This window comes from Zootermopsis nevadensis, unplaced genomic scaffold, assembly GCF_977971745.1.
Source record: "Zootermopsis nevadensis isolate Lab colony 2312 unplaced genomic scaffold, Znev_1.0 Znev_ptg000030l, whole genome shotgun sequence".
NCBI lineage: Eukaryota > Metazoa > Arthropoda > Insecta > Blattodea > Termopsidae > Zootermopsis > Zootermopsis nevadensis.
This window is the reverse complement of record NW_028259162.1, coordinates 21022756-21046133: the sequence shown is the minus strand read 5'-3', so window position 1 is coordinate 21046133 and position 23378 is coordinate 21022756. Positions and strand designations below refer to the sequence as shown.

General features: G+C 39.5%; 1 protein-coding gene across 7 annotated transcripts; it reads left to right on the top strand.

Moving 5' to 3' along the window:
• Window positions 1-21: 21 nt before the first annotated feature.
• chico (insulin receptor substrate 1 chico) lies at window positions 22-21848 on the top strand. 7 transcript variants are annotated; one of them, XM_022075245.2, is made up of 16 exons: window positions 22-627; window positions 4232-4381; window positions 4499-4608; window positions 4684-4886; window positions 4961-5106; window positions 5236-5378; window positions 5488-5618; window positions 6524-6586; window positions 10566-10679; window positions 11885-12037; window positions 13375-13534; window positions 13624-13861; window positions 15033-15108; window positions 16746-16919; window positions 17281-17488; window positions 17623-21848. In XM_022075245.2, the coding sequence occupies exons 2-16, from the start codon at window positions 4283-4285 to the stop codon at window positions 20105-20107; spliced, it is 4503 nt and encodes a 1500-aa protein (XP_021930937.1). In that variant the 5' UTR covers window positions 22-627; window positions 4232-4282; the 3' UTR covers window positions 20108-21848. The 7 variants fall into 7 exon arrangements, with proteins under 7 accessions (XP_021930937.1, XP_021930936.1, XP_021930938.1 ...); XM_022075244.2 differs by having other exon boundaries at window positions 6524-6601; XM_022075246.2 differs by lacking the exon at window positions 10566-10679 and having other exon boundaries at window positions 6524-6601.
• Window positions 21849-23378: the final 1530 nt, after the last annotated feature.

The window sequence follows — 23378 nt, the reverse complement described above, 5'->3', positions numbered from 1 at the left end:
AGATATACACATGACCTTTTCCAAGATGGTTGCTGATGCGTATATCTATAATTTGTGTGGTTATAAAAATTGGACTTTATTCAGTAGACAGCTATGTTTGCCAGTGTCTGCAGCTGCTAGAATGATATTGTTATTGAGTCTAAGATTTTGATGATACTGGAACAATTAAATACATATTTTCTTATAGTGAATTATTGATTTTTGTCATACCACATTTTCCGTCTGGTAATGCGTACGTTTTGAGTGTGGAGTGTTATTATAGCTTATGTTACTAGTGTCATAAGTTTTTTGCCGTTTATTAACACCAGAGGACAAAATTGGACCATTGATACATTTGTTTGTTACGATTAGTATAAATTACATTTCATTGACCTCGAATAGTAGTGTTTTGGATATTGCGCAGAAAAAAAACCCTGCCCTTGGCAGAATAGCCTATTTTCCCACCGAGGTGTCGTGTGTGATGACAGTGCGACAAGGAAAACAATTATATAAATTGACTGAATCAAGCACGACGAAAGATTAAAGGGCTTGACTACGGTGGAAGAACAAGGAATTAGCTGTGATGTCAAAACGTCAGTTTCCCAATGTTGCAGCCTCTTCGCAGAAACAGAAAAGTTTTATGCGTAGGTAAGTATAAATCTGCCTATTCATGGTAACGTTTTACTTTTGGGGGATTTTTATACAAACTTCGCAGCATCGGGTGTTCAGCACGCAAATAATATGAATTTCGTGATAACCGTTTTGGACTGCGACTTCAAGTTACTTGAGAGGGAAAGTTTTACAGGTTTTCCGTTTGTAGTGGATTGTATACAACGTTTTGTAATTTTTCTTTAGTTATGCTCAACATTATCTTTTATTTCAGTTGCATTGCTGTTTTATGTTATGCTACTTCTGCTTGGTGCTTGTAACTGTAATACAGAAAAAAAATGAAATAACAGTGTTATTAATTTGTCAACTAATTTGGACTGACTAGATCTTCTTAAATCTGTTATTTATTAAGGATCATAGTTTTAAATGACTTTTATAAAATACAAATATCTGCATTTACTAACAACAAACAGTATGAAGATGTTATGCCCAGAGGTCTGGTATAAGTATACTGACATTTCAGAGGTGCTTACTGCCTCCATCATCAGGGTGCATCTTGATGATGGCGGCAGTAATCACTTCTGAAATGTCAGTAATCATTTACCAGACTACATGGTGCAGAACTCTAGAAGACTATTATCTTCATATTCACCAGTGTGAGAACCTGAAATCTCATCAACAGATAGTCCATTTGCAGACTGATATTCTCTTGCATGCTTGCCAAAATAATTGAGATTCATTTTAGATTGAAAATTAAGATAAAGGTAAGTTTATTTTTTGTTATTGTATATTAACATAAGCTGTATATTGTAGCACTTGATATAGTGGCATTTTCATACTCATGCATAAGAAATTGTAAAGTGGTGAATTATATATCAATCATAGGAAGTGTGAGTTATGGTGTGATGACGTGATCATACCTTAATCCTATGCGTCTATATTATAAGGTATTATAAGTAAATTTAAGTGAACTGTAGTGGAATAGAACTTTTTTGAATCCTATAAAATATGTATAAGCTATTGTAAGTGAATGTAGTTGAAAGTGAGGCATGACAAAGTAAATATTGTGTGTAACAGTGGGTACAAGTATAAATCTTTTTAGATGTTATACATTACATAATATTGTCAAAGCTTAAGATATGGTAGGTAAATGAAATGAGGTATCCAGAAAATGTGGTTTTTGCCATGGGAAGGTAGTTGGGGTATATTATATGATGGCCATGAATGATGGTGTCATTGGTTATGTGCCATTGCCATAAGTAAGCCATGGCATTGTGTACCGTTTATTCAGGGAATGGGAAGGTATTGTCGATCTGCGGAGGAAACTGGGTTTGGTTCCAAGCCAGATTGCTAGTTTGAAATATAATCACATGTCTAGTAATAAATGTAACCATTTCTCTGCTTTTTTTTGGCAGATGTTAAAACCAAATCCAATGCAGAATCAAAAGTCTGTACTCCATCAAGGATCTGAAATTCATTGTAAGCCTTAGCAAATAATTTGAGGCTCTGGCTATGCTGTAGCCTTCAAAAGTTGTTCAGGTCATGCATAGAGAGGATGCAAAACCTATACTTAGTGATGAGAAATAAAAGAATGCTCTGCTTCTATGCAGTAGCCATGATAGAGGATTGTGTGAACACCTTCACTGAACCATCAGATATGAAACCCAGTGCTGTACTTTTCAATGTTGTAAGAGTATCTTAGACCATTAAGTAAAAATTTCACTAAAGAAGATGTAATTGTAGTCACAGAACAGGCGGTAAGTAGCCACTAAATGTATTTCAATTAACCAAACTGAAAAGGACATGGACAACGTTGCCAGAGACAACTGTCACTCTAATGTTGGATTTGTTGGCGTTTTGGCATAACAGGCATAATATGAGCAGGTGGGTTAGGATTGTGAATATTAGCTTTATTGTGCAAGTCTGACTGCTGAAAAGTCTATAATTTGATTGATTGACGTATCATCCTTGGGGAGGGGGGTTTATAATCACACTAGATATGGATTATATTTTAATCTTGGTGATATAAAGGGAAGCTGTACAACTCTCTGCTGACAGATTAGGTATAAGCCAGGTTCCTGTGAATGTTGGTGAATGATCAAGGCTGTTTCTGTGATAATGACCAAATGGAGAACTCAGTACCTGAAAGATATTAAAATTATCATAAGTCAATTCTAAACTTAAAATTCTGAACCATTGTAGCATTAGAGGTCTTTCAAATAAAATTTATGAATTATTATTCACTGTTAGTGCACTCACGTGTATTGTATGAAACTATTTTATAAGTTAATCTAAAAATTATTTAAGAAATGCAATATATTTCTCTCTGTAAGTGAATTATTACTCTGATTACTGTTGTTTCAAACAAATTCTGACATACATGTTATAAACACAAGTGATAAGTATGACTCCATATGCTGAATTCTAACCATACTAGTTATCAGAAAGGTGCTTACTATGAAAGGGTTAGGTTACTTAGCCATCTAGCATTAGACATTTACAAAGTATTTAGTCCAGTGTTGAAAGATCCTCTTTTATCCCATTTCTTCTCTGTAGAACAGTTTTCTTAATTTGAAAATTCTCAAATATTGTAAATATTTATATAAACAGCTGTGCAACAATGTATTAATTTGTATATTTTTTGCCAAGTCTTGATATTTGTATTGTGGCGTGTTCCACATCCCTGACTTGTAATACAAAGGATCCGTGGAATGTAAATAAATTCTGTTCTGTTCATTCTGTTTCATTCCGCTCTATTCTATTCTGTTGTGTTCTGTTTCTACCTAATTTTTGCCAAGAAAATGTATGATATGTATATTTCAGTATTTAGAGCAGGGGTTTGCAACTTGCAGTCTTCATACTTATCTGATATTAGGAAAAAAAATCTTGTTAATACTGTCAGTATTTGGCAGTAACTATTGCTGTGAGCAATTTTTAAGCTTAATGATAAATGGCAAGTCAGGAAGTAGGATACGTTTTACTGGTGAACACTTTGAGGAATGCATGCTAATCACAGCATCAGAAATTGTACTTGATATTGAAAGATTATTCAAGCAAAGGCATTGTCAAATATCTCGTTCTTGACTGATTTCATTAAAGAAAATTGTCAGGTAATGTAAAACCTATTCATAATAGTTAGTAACACTGTTAATAATTTGGTATGAAGTTTCAAAATATTGTCCACATTTATAATTCTGTGGCATTCAAGTTGATACGCAGGCGTGAATGTGGCCCTCGGTCTGGAAGAGGTTGAGAATCCCTGTTTTAGAGGTTATGTGTCTGATGTGAATGACATTGCAGATCAAGGTCTTGGGGATGCAAACAGACACGTATAGTTTTAATAGGAGAGGTGGGAGCAATTTGAGAAAGAGGGTCATGTGTATCTTTAGTCGTCGTTATGTTGTGTTTCTTCAGCTTGTTAGTCCAGCTGATTTTGGTATTGACATTTCAGCATTTTTATGTAGTTTTGTTCTGGTGCTAAAGCTTAACGAGTGATTGCTGTTTTTTACCGTCATGAACAGAATGTTTTTGAATTCCATATTGGTGAAACTTTACTTGATTATTTGTGTATGTGCATGCTAGAATGTTAACTTGACCAGATTGTTAAGTGCTGTGTCGCTACTTAATTTTTGTGTGTCTGCAGCTTGCAGATTTCTTGTGCTGAGTCCCATGTGGTAACTGACCTAGTTCCAACATGTCTTTAATGAAAACTTCTGTCTGCGATGCTGGTGGACATTGCTATGATGGACGGGGTGGTGAAATTGTCAAGATGGGGTATCTTCGTAAACTCAAGGTCTGTAATTAGGGTTTGAAGTTTTACTGCAGTTGGTCTGAAGATGGCTGTATTCTGTGTTGGGCCAACTCTTTCAAATGAGTATTTATATGCGTCATGTGGGATGTTGTGTTGCAGACTATGAAGAAGCGTTTCTTTATTCTGCGTGGAGATTCGTCTGAGGCTTCAGCACGGCTTGAATACTATGAGGATGAGAAGAAGTGGAAGAAGAATCACTCCCCCAGAAGGTATTTATAGTTTACAAAGTTACAGTCTCAGCAGACAAAGAATGACACTAAGGCATATGTTTGTAACCTGTGCAGGGCCATCTCCCTGAAAACGTGCTTTAACATCAACCGCCGTCAGGACACGAAACACAAGTATGTGATTGCCCTCTACACGAAGGATGACTGCTTTGGGCTTGTGCTGGACTCTGAGGAGGAGCTGGAAGATTGGTTGAAGGCTCTTCTCTCCCTTCAGTATGGGGAGGACATTGTAGATGGAGAGGAGCCAAAACCCACATTTGGTGAGTTTTGTTGTTATGTCAGCAATGTGTTTGCTTGTGTAGTTGTGCATTGTCTTATGATACATTTGTTGCAGAACATGTGTGGCAGGTGACAGTGCTGAATAAAGGCCTTGGCAACACTCGTAATATTCTGGGTCGCCACCTGTTGTGTCTGACTGACAGAAGTCTGTCTCTCGTTAAGCTGAGCCAGGAGGAGAGGGCCGAGACTTATGAGTTCTCGGTAAGTTGTCTGTTAACCACAGTCTTTCTTACATTCCTCCTTTCTTTCTTTCGTTATGTTTTGTTTCTCTGTTATCTCATTTACTATATTTTGTTCTGCTGTATCTGTTACTCATCATGTGTGTTGTAGCTTGTGAGCATCCGGCGCTGTGGACGCTCTGACTGCTTCTTCTACATGGAGGTGGGGCGTTCCTCATGCACAGGTGAGGGAGAGCTCTGGATGCAGACTGAGGACACAAACATTGCTGACAACATGCATGCTGCCATCCTTCAGTAAGTGATAATGTGATTAAACTTCTTGGAACTCTGTCGTCACACTTTTGGCATATAAGGAAAGTTTTTATAATGAGTTTTTTTTAGTTGATATTGTTATATGTTTCAGTGCTATGAGTAACAACAGTTCCAAGGAGGAGCAAGTGCCACGTCCCCGCTCTTCATCCACCAACGAAGTCTCGAAACCCATCGCCATGTTGCAGAGGCGCCAGACACATGTGGGCAACAGTTCTGTTAAAGGTAATTTATTTTCTTGTAGAAACATTTACTTATTCGTGAACAACGTGAGGTTACTGATATGGTTTCCTGCCAACACATATTCTATTTTTTGTGTTATTGGACTGTGTAAGGTGTACAGTGAAACATTGTTTCTGCTTGATCAGTAGTTTATATTCACATACATTGTTTAGTATGGATTGGATGCTATTTTCGATAATGCATTGTCAACTGCAGTCATTATTTGTTTTCAAAAGGAGATGCATTTTGATAGTAGTTTTTGTCATTTAAACATGTTTCCAGTGTACTTTAAGAAAGGTAAAAGAGTTTTACATAAATGTTTTCAAAGTAGAATTGTGACAGTTTTGTACGTATGGTATGATGAAAATACAGAATATAACATGCTCTGTGAAGAGGGCAACGATAAGCAGTTTCTTCTCCGCTCTGTGCACATGCCCTGTAATTAGATATCATAGATGTGATATTCACAAGATGAGCTTGGATCGATACACTCGTTATTTGTGATTATAAATGGGACAGAATAGCACGTTGCTTTCCAGTCAGTTCACCATGTGTAAGTTGCTCAAAAACTAGTTCTTTCACTTTGTATTTGTTTGTGTCTATTCTTATGAATTCTGCATGCGGATAGTAGGGTCACACGCTTTATGTTGTGTATGACATATTTCTGTAGCATAGTTTTACAGTGTTGAAGTCACTTGCATTATCTACAGTCTAATGAATATCTGTAGTACAGTTAGATTTGCTGCTTGAATTCTGTGCAATTTGACATATCTCTAGCCCCTGTGTTACTCTAGAGAAGCTGCCTTTAACAGCTTCTGTAACTATGTGCTGGTAAAGAAAAGCCATTCTATTTGTGTGCTGTAGTGTTTATTAGCTTAGCTTGCCGATGGCTTTTGTGGTTGTTACAGAAGCTGTACTCCTCACCAGTAGCACCACCCGCGCAATGCCTACCAACGAGGTGGACTCTCATGGTCAGCCTCATCAGGGTACAGTGCCTTTGTTTTAGAGCATGCTGCTTGCATGTCATGGTCACATGTTAACTGTTACGTAGTACTTGAACCATGCCTTTTATAGCTAATACATGTTATAAGAGGCTTAAAACATGCATTTCAGATGTCACAATATATCCATGAGTTCTGTTTCTTTGTTCTGCACACCTATGTTAATATGTTCTGAATGTTCATACAAGAACCCCAGAGATTTCTTGCTGTCACAAGAACAAGAACCACTTTGCTAGCTTCACCACAGAGGAGAAGTTGACCATGAAGCAAGTGTTAGAATTTCAATCTCTCAAATAGCAATGTATCGATGCCACAAAGGATGTGGATTTTTTCACATTGCAGCATCTTTTATGTTTAACACTGAATTGTTTAGGAAACACATGTGGAATTTGAAAACTGGACCAACAAGTGACTACTGGGTAGCTATAAGGGATCTTTATGGTTTTAATCTTTTATTGCTTGGAGAAAGTTTAAGGTACAGTTGAAATGTATACCATTTGGAAAGATCAACTCGGAAAGTTTCAATTTTCTAAATCAGAAGAGTCCAAAATTTGGTCCATCATTTACACTTTTAACAGTATCATGAAGTAAGATTTAAAACTTTCATGAATGTTATAAAATCCTCTCAGGTGATGAGCCATGTTCTTGTTGAGTTAAAAGCCAGTATTCAGAGACTTAGCTCTGTCTCCATCATGAGGGCCGGTGTGAGGAATGACCAGAATTTGCTTATATGTGTTTAGATAGTGAAATGAAATTCTTGCGCAAGTTCTACGTATTGTGATTCTTTGTTAAAAACGCAAGTTGAAAATGTTTTACGACATATGTTCTGAGAGACAGTTTCAAGATATACATCATTGTCAAATGTGGGAACACTTCTTGGCAGTGTTATTTGTCATGATGATGCTTAACGCGCATTGCTAAGTGTACTCAAGACACAGTGTAGAGCAGGGCTCATTTTTGACCAGATGATCATGGAATACGCACACGACGAATACTGTGACGTTTTCATAACCCTTGGTGCTTGTAGTGGTCAAGCTAATACTGCTGCATGGGAATGTGTGTTACATTATCCTGGTTGACATCATCCAGACGCTAATGGGTTTCGATGACTGGAGCAGCTTCTGTGTGAGACAGGACGTGTAACACCTAAACGCACGTGAATGCAGCATGTAGCTGTACCTAGTGGCCAGAATGTGTGGCAGGCTGCAAACTAGGGGCCAAATTGAAATTTCTGGTTGATCATTTTGACTGGTATATATGTCATTTAGATATTCTCGGAGTAATGCAAGATAAAATATTGTGAGGATTATTTATGGACATAAGGCTATGTATATAAGGCTGGTTTTTCAATGGTAATCAGTTAATTTAGAAATCTTGTTGCTTGACTTCATGCCAGGGAACTCTTGAGCAGTGATGCCATCAGGAATATTGGGTTGTCAGCTTTAGTTTGACACACATGGACGTAGATATGCACATGTAAAAGTGGGAAACACTGAACGTTGTGGGTGATGCAAGGTGTAGACTTTTGAATTACAGTATAGTTTTTGACAGAATTAGAAGGCATTGCTTTCACATAACGTGTGTCCGATTGGCATTGGGTAATTGTGTTGTTTAAGTTGGGGAGTGAAGATGTTACTAAGGCAGTGGTCCAACTTCTGCACATTGTGATGCTATTGCTAATGTAATTAAGTAGGTCACAACTAGGGATTTTCTAAATGCACATACGATTGTTTGAGGTGTTGCACTTTGAATGCAAATGACTTTTTCATATAGCTGCATGTTGCTGTGGTAGTTTGACCTGTAGAGTTACTGGCTTTTATATGCTGATATTATTGTCTTTACCATTATTATGTCAGGAGTCCACTGTTCCTTACAAACTCTTTTAGCCCTGAGAGCAATGTGGCCAGAACTTGTCTGTCTAGTCCCAGGTTTAAAATGTTTCAAGCTTTACATCTATGCTAGTTCTAATCATGACATTGTACTTATGCATAGAAACATCTTTGCCTTTGCCATGGATGCCCCTGGCCTCATTCAGAATTAATCTTATGCCTACTCAGGCATGCATGATCTTCAGAAATGAAAGGTGGTATTATCAGTGGTGTCATCTATCTGTGATCATAGGAATTATTCATGCTGCTGTCTGTTGGTGGTCATGTGAACCATCTGATGTCACATGCATGGAAGGCTGATAACTTCACAGCATATGCTGCATTCTGTTTTTGATCATATGAATTATTCATGGTGCCATCTGTCAGTGGGATGGTTACCCAGTATAGTGTACTGAATTGTTATGTTGCCATTTTAATGTCAGAAGAAGTCTGTTCTGTTGAAGGAAGAGAATTCTTGAGCATTTTCATTTGTATGGATGTATGTGTTATTCTGTAAATGTATCACTTCTGCAAATTAAGATATTAAGTATATGAGTATAATGCTTGTTGCAGTGTGTTTGTATGTTTAACCTGTAAAGGCTGAAATGTGTGTATTTCCTGTGAAATGTTTCTGAGTTGCCATTCAGGGCTGTTTTGTCCCATTATCTCATGATATAGAAACTTTATTTTCGTGGAAGATGAGACGTATTGGTGTCTGAAATGCTTCTGAGGGCTCCTTAGATTGTAAGTGATTCATCTGTAATTTATCGCTCACTTTAACTTTCTGTTTGCTTACTAACATTTCATTTGTTTTCCCACAACATGTCAAACTCAAACAAATATCTAACACCACTGGAAAGGTGTATTTCGTATTGGAATACACACATACATTCTTCACAAATTCTGAATTACGGTATTAATAAAAGATTACATTAGTTATCTTATGTAGAAAACTTTAGTTCCCAACTGTACAATTCGTGTGATGAAAATGCTTTCTGTAAGTAACAAATCAGTACTGCTATGTCATAAGGCGCATGAACTTCTTGATACCATACTGTTCTCATACACATGGGGTCAGGATCAAATCCTCGTCATGTCTGATTTTTTTTTGTTTGCTGCAGTCGTGTTGTTATTTTACACGTTTAAAAGAATTACTTTTCCAATTTTTATATTTTCTGAAAATCAAAAACCATGCATCTGTGCATCATTGTGTGATGCAATTGCAAGTGGTGCTAGTGTTGTCTTACCTTACAAGTTTGTTCACCCACTTTGTTGGGATTACCAAATGTAGGAAATTCCAAAGTATGATTTTAGGGTAGTCCCCAAGTCCATTCCAAGTTCATGCAGTGGTTCTCGACTTGAATCGTGCATTTATTTCATAGACGTCATACAAAGAATGCATAAAGAGCTTGAGAAAGGTGTTGGATGTCTCGTCATTCATTTCATAAAATCCAGACCTCCTTAGCCAGCTTATTACAGAATTAATTTATCAGTAAAGTAATTGTGTAAACACATTTATTAACATTTTGCATTCTGATGCTTTTTTTGCAGTACAGTATTGCCAGCATGTTTGTATAAACTTTTTGACTTTTCTTTAAGAGTAGAACATGATCCTTATATTTGTATCATCTAATTAAGAATCAACCTGTCTAAGTGTATGTTGTGGGTTGTATCTTTATTCCATTATGGCACTGTTTATCTCTTTAAAGAATGTGTTCATTCACCTGGAACATGCTGTCTGTTATCTTTCTTCCTTAAACTGTTTCCATTTTGGTGGCTGTGCATAACATTTCTTGTATTTTTAATATCTGTAAATTAACAAGATTTGGGCTTTGTCCAAACCTGAGAAGTGGAATCTTTTAGATTATTCCTTCATTGAGCTCTCAAAATGTTAAAATGTTCAGGTCTTTAGCCTGTGTTATCTTCATCATTCATTGAGGGAATTTTATTCCTTTTCTTGGCAGCTTCCAGTAACTATGAAGTGCATGTATTGGTGCAGGATGGTGGCCATTTATTGTTGAATGGGGTGTGCTTGCATTGTGCGTGCTGTGTGTTGTGCTAGTGCTGGTTGTTGGTTTCAGTGTTGTCTGCTGCTAGTAGTTGCCACCACCATCACCACCACAACCACCGCATTGTGACCCCACATCATCCGACACAGCTGGTACATCCATCCCAGAGGAGACATTCTGTGTCAGGTACTTCCCCTTCATAAAGTGGAAGAGAGGTTACAGTTACGACGAAAATGGTCACATTGCAGTACAGACTATAGATTTTCATTGCCAGTGGTTACTGAGTAATGTGTCTATAGTCGGAGTATAAGTTTAATGTGGTGTGGTAGTAGAGGTTTGTGACAGTGATAGAGTATTGTCATAGGATTATTTTGTAGGACATTGTCCATGATAAAATAAAATGTATGATAGTTTCAGAGGCTGGCTCTTGTCTCTTGCTGTAAAGTACCCCTCCTTTAAGCCAAGTATAGAGATAGGAACAGCCTTTGAAATGTTGTATGTGAATTTGGATCCAGGAAATGGACGGTGTTGGAAGAAGATGCTCCTAGGATAACACTCGTGTAGCATAGAAAAAATTGGTGTTGTGGTGCTTTCATGTAAAACAATAAGAATCTTGCAGAAGTGATCAGTACATTGAGTCATATATGTACTGGGCAATTCCTGCCAAACTTGCAGGGAATGTTTCTTGAGTTAATTTGAGTAGAAATGGTTGAACATACCCACCGCTCCAACAGTTACAGAGATAAGGACAAAGAAGTCTTAAAAAAGTGAGTTGCTCCATCAACTTTGTTCAGCTTTGGAATAGGACATGTTTGATTGTTCTGACTTGAGGAACATTCCCTACAAGTTTGGCAGGAAACTTCCAGTACATGTGCATGTGGAAAAGGGGCAGATGGATCACACTCCCCATTTGTGTCATTTTGGCATATCTCTCTCTCTCTCTTCCATCTTATATATGATACAGCGTTGCATGTATTGTGTTTAATAATCTATGTGTATGAAGGCAAAGTAATTTCTTAATGCATCATGGATATTGATTGATTGATTAATTATTTAATTGATGGATATGAAGTCTGCTGAGCACAGCAGACTTGGTTCTTCACAACTTTATTCTAGATTTGTTTACACGTATCTGAATATAGGATGTGTCGCTTCGCTGATTGTGAGGATATTGTCTTCTTTACAGATCTTATGCCACTTTTTACAAAATTTGAGCTGTGTTAATCACTAAGGCTTATGAAGACCGAAGAACCACATTTTTTGTTTTGATTTCCTGTGTTTATTTTATTCCACTAGAAATTATTCATGGAAACATGTAGCATATATTCTAAAAACCATTTCTAGACTTATGTACCACATGAGCTGTATACCATGTGTTGGCTGTGTTACAGCCCTTTCCTGTGTGGGAAGTGGGGGTGCAGGTACCCACCAACGTACCTACTCCTTCCCCCTATCTGAGCCAGGACCCCGTACCCCTTGGGAATCTAGGAGAGGGAGCACAGGTCGAACAAACAAGAGAACTTCAGGAAGCATTAATGTGCACAGTATGTATCATGCTCCCTCTCTCTGAAACTCAAGAGTCATGTGTCCTAACCCACATGATAACTGCCTGAAGATTAGCATGTTTCTGGTAAGGGTACATGGAGTATATCATTAACATAAATGCTACCCATCTTGAGGATTGGCATGTTTCTGTTATCAGTATATACATCGTAACATTCCGAGACAGTCCCTGCCTGAGAATTGGTATGTTTCTTAATACATTACATGCATTATGTCACCAACATTGATGCTCTTCACCCAAGATTTGATGTGTTTCTGTTAACAATACAAGCGGTATATCATTAACCCACTGCTTATCATCTGTGGCTTGGCATTTCTGTGTGTGTTTCATATATTGTGTCACTAACCCACATGGGTCTTTGCCTGAGGATTGGTTGGTGTGTTTAAATTAACAGCATGTACAGTGCTGGTGAGTTGGTTTTCTGTGAACTGTTTTGTGTATCTCTGTACTATATAGGTTTCTTCTTTTGGCATTGTAATACAAACTGGTGAGATACTGGCCTAGTACTTTTCCAGCTTGTCATAGTTTATATTGTTTTCTCATGGTAACACATCACATAATCTTAACCGTAAGTGTGAGGTTCACATTGAAAATTCTTCTCTGCCTGTGAAAAGAACCACTTAGCAGTACTCACAGTGAAAGAAGTGAAGGGTAAGTGTCAAAAAGTGCAGTCTCATGCAGGCCACTTTGTATGTTGGCAGAATTTTATTTGTGTACAATAAGGTACATGATCAAAATTGCCTAATTTTGTATTGGTTATGTTGTACTCTAAGGTGAATGTGTTTTTGAACAAAATTCTTTCAAGTTTGAATTGGTTGTACTGTAAGTAATATAGGAAGAAAGTTCCTGTAATCTGCTATATAGTAACTGAAAGGATTTTGGAATTTGTGTTTAGTTGCTTTTTAAAAATTTATATGAATCAGAATGAGGAATTCCTTTCCTTCAAGGAATAGCAGCATTGTACCTATCATCATTTTATAGTGTCTCTTGATACCCATTGGTGGGTCCCAGGGGTATGATAAGAGAGTTCTCTCTATTTCAGAGCCTGATGACATTATTGAGCACATCAGAGCCATTTGAATCCACTTTGCATCTTCACAGCTTCTCAAAAATTGGTTTTATTGAAGATTTCCAAAACAGTCTTGTATGGACTTGCATGAATGCTACATGCCCTGCCTTTCTCATTTTATTGTCCCTGACTAGTGAGTGATTGGTCACTGTTCGGGATTTGCCCTGTGTGCTCAGATGAACACGTCATACGTACACAGGCAGTTTGTGCTTAGTCTCTAACACTGAATGTTCCATTTCATATTGCAGGCTCTGGACGTGAGCGTTCAGACAGTGTTCCATCACGGACGCGAACAATCAGCGATGGTCCACACCCTCTGCCACACCTGCACACTTCTCATAGCCTTTTCCCTAACTCTGGCAACAGTCGGCCGCATTCAGTGTGCTGGCCAGCAGGGAGTCCTGTCAGGTGAGTTATTGTAGTGCCTTGAAGTGATGCACTGACTTGTTGGGTGTCATGAGGTGGAGCCATGTATCAACACGACCATGTTTTTGCAGTCCTGCATCGGGTCCATGCTCAACTGACTCGCCAGGTTCGTCCGTATCTATCGAAGAGGGTGACGGAGAAGGTTGGGCAGGCTATGGACACTCCCTGACACCAGATGAACCTGTGATTCTTGAGGAAAACTGCAGTGATGACATCGCATGGCCTGGATCCATGTCACTCTTGCTGCCTGTCCGCAAGTTGTCTCCCAGTCAGGTACCCACTAGCATCAGTGCAGGCTCCCCGAGTCAGGTAAGATATGAAAATGTTTGGAGCTAGGAGAGAGGTGAAATAATGAAATCAAAGGAATATGAGTCAAACAAATATGATTATGTAGCAAAATAATCGTTTCAAGTTTACTTTGGTTGAAAATGAAATAATTGTTTAGAAACTCCTTTTGTCATTGAAGTAATTCTGTTTCTGTGGATTGGGTTTGTCCATGTTCTGATGGAGGGCTATGAAGCTGACTCGCATCAAGTATTCTTTCATTTGCCCTCTCTTGTACCATTTATATGAGTCATCTACAAAATTTATTTTACAACTCTTTCTTGTTTACTGACCTGTTTGCTTTCTTTTTGTTGTACTCCCTTTATTCATATTTTATACTGCCAAGGCCTATGGGTTTATGTACTCTGTCACCAGCAGGAGTAGTTCGTGTGTTCTGCAACATTAGAATAATTAAATGAGGTTATGATGGGTCAGATATATATTTTAGGAGAGGAAAACAAGAATTGTGAAATGAGGTTTTCATGGCAGAGAGGATGATGATGCTCTTCTGGGTTCAGAAACTGTGTAGACTTATTAGTAGATGCCAGTGTTTCTCCAATATATTGGTAGCAACTGAAGAGTCTTCATGGTACCAAAACAAAGAAGAACAGCATCATCAAAACAAGAATTGTTAACAGAGTTCTGATGGAAAACTTTTCAGAAGCCAATTGGAAAATGGAGAAGGATCAGTATTTGAATTTGTCTAGTATAGCTTTGAGAGACAGCTTCTCTGTGTCTAGGTAGAACCTCTTTACCTTTGGTTTGAGGAATTCTGATCAGAATGTGCCATGAATGTAATACTTCTCTTCTTTGCTTTTTTTTCTTCTTTTGTAATCAATCCTAGGATTGATTGGCAGCAGCTTGGGCTGATCCTGAGGATCTTTGATGCGGTGGATTCCCCTTGCCTTCCAAATCCTATGCCGTTGACCCATCCGGGTTCATCCGCCTTTAGGGGCATGAGGGTGTCCTGAACCTCCACCCACTCATCCACTCTCCGAAAAGGCTGTTGGCACTTGGTAGACGGGGACCACTTATACTGGTGGTCACTCGGTCTGTGGACGCAGTTTAGCGTCATGCCCGGGCTTCTTTGCTTAAAGAATGTCTAAAGACTGAATAAAAAGAAACTGGGCCTTACTTAATGGTTTTTATGTTGCAGGATGCATACAGTCTGCACAGCTCATCACCATTGGATCCATTGGGAGGATACATGACCATGATTCAGCATGATACAGGTAGATCTGTTGAAGAAGGAACAATCAGCATATAGGATTTGTAGGCAAAACGTAACCACATGTGATATGTGCACATGTCAGAGTTTATACACCATATCAGTCCAGACACCTGATATTTTATGTGTAGACTCTGTATTAATGCAGATTGTTCTTAAATATATTTTTCTTTAAATTTCCACAGGGACCAATTACTGACAAGCTGATTGAATGTTATGGTTCCTAATGAAACAGAGAAAATGTAATGTACTAAGTACTGCAGATTATATCAGTTACATGCTTTTATGGTATGTTTTTCCTGCATGCATATGCACCATTTTTAAAACTTATTGATTTTCATGAACTTTGCTATTTTGTAGTAGGGGATTTAAACCCACCATAGTATGTAGCTGCTGGCCAGACTTTAACTATGTGATTAATGGTGTAGTGGTACACTGGTGCAATGCACTGCCAACTGGATCACGTGTAAGGAGTCGCATATGGACGGTAACGGTTAAATATTCAGTGAAAGTGAAGAATAAGTTATTTATATCAGAACTTCCCCATTTTTAGCTTGCTTGTAATCATTATAAAAATCTTAAAACTTTGCATACTGTGTAGTATATTAGAATATAAAATAATCAAACAAACAAACTATTAAACACTATAAAAAAGACACTAGTGCCATACATGTTTCAACCTCAAGAGGTCATAATCAGTGGCAACAAGGAAATTAATTAATTTAATCAAAATGGTTTAAAATTTGTCTAAATATGGTTTAGAAAACAAATAATGAAGTGGAATATTTTACAAAAGCATATCAAGGAACACTACACAGGTACGGACGACACAACAACGGCTCGCCGCAGACCAGCTACGGCCACCGGACCATCGGAGCAATAGCTAAGTGCAGAGTTCAACTCCTGTGAAACCAACATCTAGTTGTTGGATGACATTGTTGCAACAGTGGCCTCAGATCAAATTATTCCATCAGTGCCGTTATGCATTTGCTATTTCCATGCTGTCATGCTGATGTCAGTGCCCATGATGTGGCATGAAGAATGTCTTTGGAATTTGAGTCTTCTCCAAAGAGTACACTTTTCCAATCCTGCTCTGTGTTTTTTAGCATAAGAATGGCAGGGGGTCATTCTCATATACAAGTTCACCGTACTTGTGTTAGCTCCATTTCTCCAGGCAGTCTTTTGCTTGCTGGGCTGAGTACCCACATTGCTTTTTTCCACTCGGAACAACTAAATCACATTTATTTCTGTCTCCTCCTCCTCCTTCTAAAAGCATAACATTCCTGTGCTCAGTTAAGCACCCACCATACTATGAATATATGGGTGATTGGCGGTATAGCTCTACATATTCTTAATCTCAGCATAAGAGTGGCCAGCTTCATGCTCTAGCTGCTTTGCTTCTGGAGAAAGAGGCCTTCACCACCCAATATATATCACTTTGTGTGGCCTCCAAAGCCAATATGGATGTGGTGAGGAGAGAAGATTCCCCTTCTTTCAGGAATTGAGCCTTGGATGTTCTTTGTTTTCTTTCGTAGTGAGAAATTCTGGGAAATTTAAGATGTACGTACATGAGTCAGTGAACAACAACTGATGGCTTTGAATTGTAGATAAATCTACTAAGTAAGTATCAATTGTTCACAGGGACAGGGGTGTCAGAAGCGAGTGCACGTCGGCATGCACCAAGCTCTTCCAATCACAGTCATGCCAGCAGTCTAGCTGAGGAGACACCAAATGGCTACGTGCCAATGGCACCTATGGATGATGGCTATGTGGATATGGAACCAGTGCAGCTGGGGCAGAGGTACCATGGTGAAGGTGAGATGAGATGAGGGCTCATTGTGGTGTCCTCAGGGGAATATGTCGTTATTTTTCGTTTTTCAGAACACACATTTACTCTTATTGCATAAAGAAATTATGTTTGTAAGCCAGAAATTGAATATTTTTGCCCAGAAGTAGTTAATTTGCTCTGTTGAGCTACTGAGACTGTATCCGAGTTGTGTGCTGAGAGTGAAGGAATCTCGGTTTGTATGATACGATATCTAAGAATGCATAATAGTCTCCACACACACACTTCTCTTACACTTGTACAGGAGTAATACATTTTTATCTCATGTTTTGGCTTTATTATTATGTAATTCGGGATGTCTGATATTAAACATGCACTGTTTGTTGATAGATTATGCTCGTGGAGAAATGTCTCCTTCTAGTAGCTGCTCCATCACATCTGGAACTCCATCCACAGATATGCGGTTCTCTGAATACCACTTGGAGAAGGTTAGCTCGTATTTCACTCCATCAGAAGAGGATGAGACATCGTCGCTGGACCGACCGATGCGGGCTTACTCTGTTGGCTCTCGTCCAGATGCAATGAAACGAACTAACAGGTAACTCCTTCATGCCCTGGCTTGTGTTCTGGTGCTCTTCATGAGTAGTTAGAAAAATATTATGGCTGGAGTCTATGAGAAAGTGGAAAGTAAAAAAGGTGTTAATGTTGTATTTGCTTTTGCTGGATTTACAGGCTGGACATTGTGAATCAGACAGATGCGTTGCGGGTTCGAGCATTCTCTGTGGGCAGCCGGACAGTGAACAAGCTGAGCTCACGGGCACTGGCATATGATCTGTACATGACGCGCCAACATCCTATGCTCACACCACCACACCACCCAGGGGGTCATCATTTGACTCCCACCCCCACTGCAGGAGGCAAGAAGTCTCTGTCTGCCCCACTGCTCTGCAACTCGTGGTCAGGAGGTGGCACATTGCGTCACCACCTGCATGGCAGTAGCCACTCATCTGTGGAGCCAATGGATGACCTAATGGAGATGGACTTCACACGCAATTCACGAATCAAACCCAAGGCAAATCCTGGTGGCAATAAATTGGAAGACCGGACATCTGTCATCAATGGCTATGTTGATATGTCCTCACGTTCCACAGCCTCTAAGCAGGCTGATACAAAGTCAGGAAATATGGTGGCTGCATCCCCTCCTAAATCAGTTATCCCCACAATCTCTTCAAAGACCAATGTTGATTATCATGCTCAGAGTCCACCAGTACCCACTCCAGTCAAACTCATTGGTTCATCCTCCATGTCTCCTAAGAATGTTGGGCCATATATGGAGATGCGGCCTGGATCATCACCACCTGCAAAATCTTCTGTGGTGCAGCGGAAGACATCCACAGTAGACCCACCATTCCCAGAAATCAAAGTCTTAAGTAGTCAGCCTACAAGTGATGGTTTATCTGATGGTACACAGAACACAAGCAGTCTCTCTCCCTACATGGAGATGAAAAGTGAGTTGTACCACCACAGTTTCCCAGTGTCCTCGGGATGCCAGAACCGGAAGCCAACATCACCCATACAGGAGGAGTACATGGATATGGCCAAACCAAGCAGTGTTGAGAGTAGTATGGGAGTATCTACTGTTGCACGCACTGCACCAGTGGACACTCCACAGCCAAAGAAACCTCCAGAAGGTTATGTGGAAATGGCATGGACAGGTGGATCGAAGCCTTCTCACCGCTCATCACTGGAGACTTACAGGTCAAACAGTGAAGATTACATGAACCTCTCATTTGAAGGACGTGGGAACAGTAAGAGGAAAGATAAACGAAAGGGTCGGTATAGTTCCCAGCCAATTGCCATTCAGGCTCGGGAATTGGAGGCTGGGACAGTCACTGGCAAGTCACAATCTTCATCCACCAGTCCTGTTTACTCACTGTCTGGCTTGATAGGTCGCAAGCACTCCAGTGGTACGCCACCAAAAGTCCCACCTCCTGCCTTCCTTCCTTTGGGCCACACATCTGGCATCTCTCCAAGCTCAAGTCCCAGTTCCACCCTGAGGCGCACTCACAATCACAAGGCTAATCGACGAGACAGTATAGAGAACACTGGCCTGACCACTCCAACAGGTTCCTCTGTGACGATATTCCCATTCAGTCTTAACAGCCCAGGATCACCAATGAAACCTTTCCCAGGACAGCAGCAAAACAAGTCACAGCTGCCACCCTTGGCAACAGCTCCTGGTACAGATATAAACTATGAGCTCTCACGAAAATGCCTGGTAGATGCCACTAGTGGCACAGTGCGGCTATCCTATCCGGGAGATCCATACTCTCCAGAGTCAACCACCACAACTCCAGATTCCAGCAGCTCATCATCCGAGCAACCTACACCTGTTAATGTAGAGTCATTAAATGACTTGAACAAGGTCGAATCACCCAGAATCCACAACTATGTGAACTATAGCCCTCTCCATCGATCAAAAGAAGAGCCAGTGTATGCCGTGATGCGGCCTGTGCCATCACGCAAGATTTCTGTCCCTGCAAGGGTCATGAATTTGAAGACTGATAGCATGGACCTTACACCCATTCCAGATTCTTGGAAACCACAAAGCACTGCCATGTTTTGCCTCAGTGAGACAGTCAGTACACCAAAGTTGGTCACCAGCTCCACTGTTGCACCAAACAAGGAAGCAGTCCAATTTGGTCGGCAGAATGTCACTGCATCTGACAACAAAGTTGGCAAGGTGGGGACAATAGCCTGGCAGCCTTCTGGCTCCAGTACAAGGCCTGCAGATGCCAGTAACATTGGCAAGATCTCCAGGCAGCCATCTGGCTCCAGCCTGGGGTCTGCTGAGGGTGCCATCTCTAGACAGCTTTCCAATTCGAGTGTGGAGTCAGTGGTTGCAGGTCCAGCGTCATCAGTTTCTGTTGGCTCACCGACTTCTTCCCGCCCCCCATCTGTGAGCAGTGAACGTGAACTCCACTATGCCTCATTAGACCTTGCTCCTAGTGGATCAGAAGGAGAAGATGGTTCACGCAGTCCCCATAGCATTAAGGCACAAGGATCTCTCACTGAGTCCTCTACCTCCTCACCTAGCCCCAACCCTGTTAACCAGGGAACAGGGGAATCAGCCTTCACATATGCCGAAATAGATTTTGCTAAGAGCGAAGGGCTACGTAATGTATCATATTCACTCAACAGAAAATTGCGGCACTGAGGTGCTAATCGCATTCCAAGCGGTTTTGCAGCATCTCTCGAGCCAGTCAGGCTGCACCGTTCAAGTGATGTGCAAGTTTCATGTAGGTAGCAAAATGTTCAGGGCTTATGTTTCATTTATCTGAAGTCTGATTATTTTAGTTATAGCTTGGCCTTACAGGAAGCTACTAGACTGATTTCATAGTTCCTGATATTGGATGGACCAGCTTTCTGGTCATTCCCATAAAGATTGTTTCTTTTTTCATACAGGGTGATTGTAAAGTAACTTTACTGTTTCCATGTTCCGTTTCTTTGAGATGGTAGTGTACATGTATTACCACTTTTATCTTGTTTTTACAACCATCGTTTTAACCCTTCCCAAGCAGGTATGTATGTGATATCTGCCAAATGATATTGTGTTGCTGTGTAGTCTAGTAGGTGGTAATCAAGTACAGTATACACAACATCGCAATCCAGAAGACAGCAACCCACACTTTATTGCTGTGAGAACCTCAAATCTGATATATTACAAACGATGTTTGTGTAAATTGTACATTGATGACCCTTCTGTTGAACACAATTTTCATAGCGTTCTCCGCCTGTACAGGAAATGAGTACCATATGGTTTCTTTATGTTGAACTAAAAAGCATGACAGGAAAGTATCCAAGTTCTACCATGAATTACCATATTTTGTGCAGAACCGTTTCTTGTGCTTCTAATTTATTCTCAAGTAAAAATAATTCCATTCAAAGTGGTTTTCTTGTTGCTCATATCTGTCTCATGAATGGTTAAAGGCTACAATGCATATTTGAGCACTTCTTTCTGACATGGAGAAAAGCTGATGTTTTAGAGACATACTACCTAGAACTGGTTATTTTAAGCCACCTGATAGCTACAGTCTAGTCGTCCATTGAGAGTACAAACTTGCACATTGCTTCTGAAGAGTTGCTGCTGTATATCTCAAAGCAGAAGTTCCTCATTTTCTTTATTTATTTGTCTTCCTTCTACTTACATCACAATTTGGTATTAAGTTGCAGCTGTTCAGTGGGAGTCACTTGCGTGAGATTAACAGTATTTTGAGTTTCGATGATGTGAACAAATGAAGGCAAGTAGTTCTGTGCAGCATTTAATTCAACCATTTCCACACACCTGTTTGGAGACGTTCTGTTTCCATTCACCTCACCCAATGAAAATTCCCTCTGCTATGAGATTTGGTGAATAATGATGCAATTTCCATATCTGGTCAGTTGGGAGGGGGGGGGGGAAGGGTCACTCTTCTTGTCAGTTTTCTGTTACATGTGATAATCATTTCGCCAGTGAGTAACTTTGCATTTATCATATTTAATGATTCAGATATGTGATCAAGTCATATTAGACCTAACCAATGTGTCCCACTTTTTTTTTAATAATAAAAGACATGAAATTGTAAAAATGTTTATTATTGTGATTTGTGTTACCACTTACTATATATACTGCCACATGCTGAAACTAATGGGTAACTGAGATTTTGTTTGTAATATTATACTTGTTATTTTTTGTGTGATATAGGCCTGTGTATATTTTACAGATAAGAGATACTACCCAATAAAGGTTAAGAGCTGAAACAGATTGCATTTCCTTGGAACCCATGCATTGGCTTGTCTGTAAATCTGTTTCCATGGTTACTATAAGGAAACATTTTACTGTTATTTGTGAATGATTCCCTCCCTGAGCTGATCAAGAATGTCATAGACTATGGTAAATATATGTATGTACCCTTTAATGAATTATGTATTATTATTTTCTCTCTTTACAGCTCTCACATTTCCATTTACGTTGCTGTCATCGCATACCTTTCTTTTGGGAGACATGGGTATATGGAAAGTACAATAATAATGTATGAGCGTATCACCTCAGTTCATCAAATTTTAGAAAAATCTGTTAACAATCAGTATCAGTAAATTCTATACTAGTTCAAATGCAGGAAGTTTAGTCCCTTCAAAGTTGGCTTATGCATTTTGAGAATCTTCCGTGAATTAGCTTTGAAAGTACACTTATTTCCTAATAACCTTTTCCATGGAAACATCCACTATATGATTTTTCACAAAGTTTAGACTGCAATCATTCTATAATCATTAGTTGCATCAACATGCTTTTACATCGAATTGTAGATGTGCAAGGTACATACTTTTGGGGCATATTTGCCTTATTGCTGTTTTTGACCCACTATTTTAGGTCAAAACTTACATTTCACAGTTTTTGTAAGCTAGCAAAAGATTGAGATTTATGATACATATCTCATTGCTGTTAACAGATACAAGTATGAAACTTTGTACTTATTACCATATAAAGGACTCTCAAGATTATAAATATTGAAGTCCCAGCATCAGGCAGTTCCGATTTAACTGGGGTGGAAAAAGGTTGCACTTTTATTATATTGCAAAGAAGGTCCACTTCCATACTTCATTTATGCAGGTCTGACAGCTCAGATACATCATTCTTACTGAAACAGATTGACATGAAAATGGTACATTCAAAATTCAACATTGCATTCCTGTTCTACTGTGCAATAACGATATTTGTGTTTTTAGATGGCATATGGCTACTGAATTTGTTGACTGGCACCCAGAGTGAAACATTAAGCTAGGTTAGGCTAATTTTGGTTAAAATACCTCTATGGAATTTATTCAAGATAAGTTACACATTGGTACATTATAAAGTTCATCATCGTGACATGGCTTGTCCTCTGGCTTTCTATGTAGGAGGCTGCAAATTCTAGAAAAAAGAAGTCTCAAGAGAGCTGGGAGGGGGTTAGTCCCCAGGCTTTGGGGTTGAAGTAGGATTAACAACTAACTGCGATGACATGGTGTTATGAAATGTTGCCCAGGCCCTTGGACTTTTTTTGGGAGGGGGGGGGGGATTACATGTGGGTTGGAATTTAGAATGTCAGGAATCTCTCCATGGAGGTCTTCTGGACTGTGATTCCATATTTTCATCCTAAACTTTGGAATACATTTACAAGTCCACATGGAATGGTAATTGCCATGAGAAACAGTAAGTCAGGTTGGGTATGGGAAAGGAAGCTTGTGGGGTAAAACCCCTGGACCAGGAAGAACTGGAGGGTTGGTCCTACTGAGGATGGATGTTGGAGTGACAAAGAGTCCCAGAGGTGGCAAGCTCAATCTTGAGATGTGCAGTCCCCCAGAAAAGGTAAAGCAATGGATTCTGAAAGCCTGGGGATGCATGAGAGATTATGTCTCAGGAGGGCAAAGGCCTTGGCACAGCAAATGTGAGGGACTTGGTCCGTGGAAGC

Coding starts and splice junctions, on each gene's coding strand:
- chico (XM_022075244.2), top strand. CDS start 4,283: ATGTCTTTAATGAAAACTTCTGTCTGCGATGCTGGTGGACATTGCTAT. Junction 13,535..13,623: donor CCAGCAGGGAGTCCTGTCAG/GTGAGTTATTGT, acceptor ATGTTTTTGCAG/TCCTGCATCGGGTCCATGCT. Junction 17,489..17,622: donor GCAATGAAACGAACTAACAG/GTAACTCCTTCA, acceptor CTGGATTTACAG/GCTGGACATTGTGAATCAGA.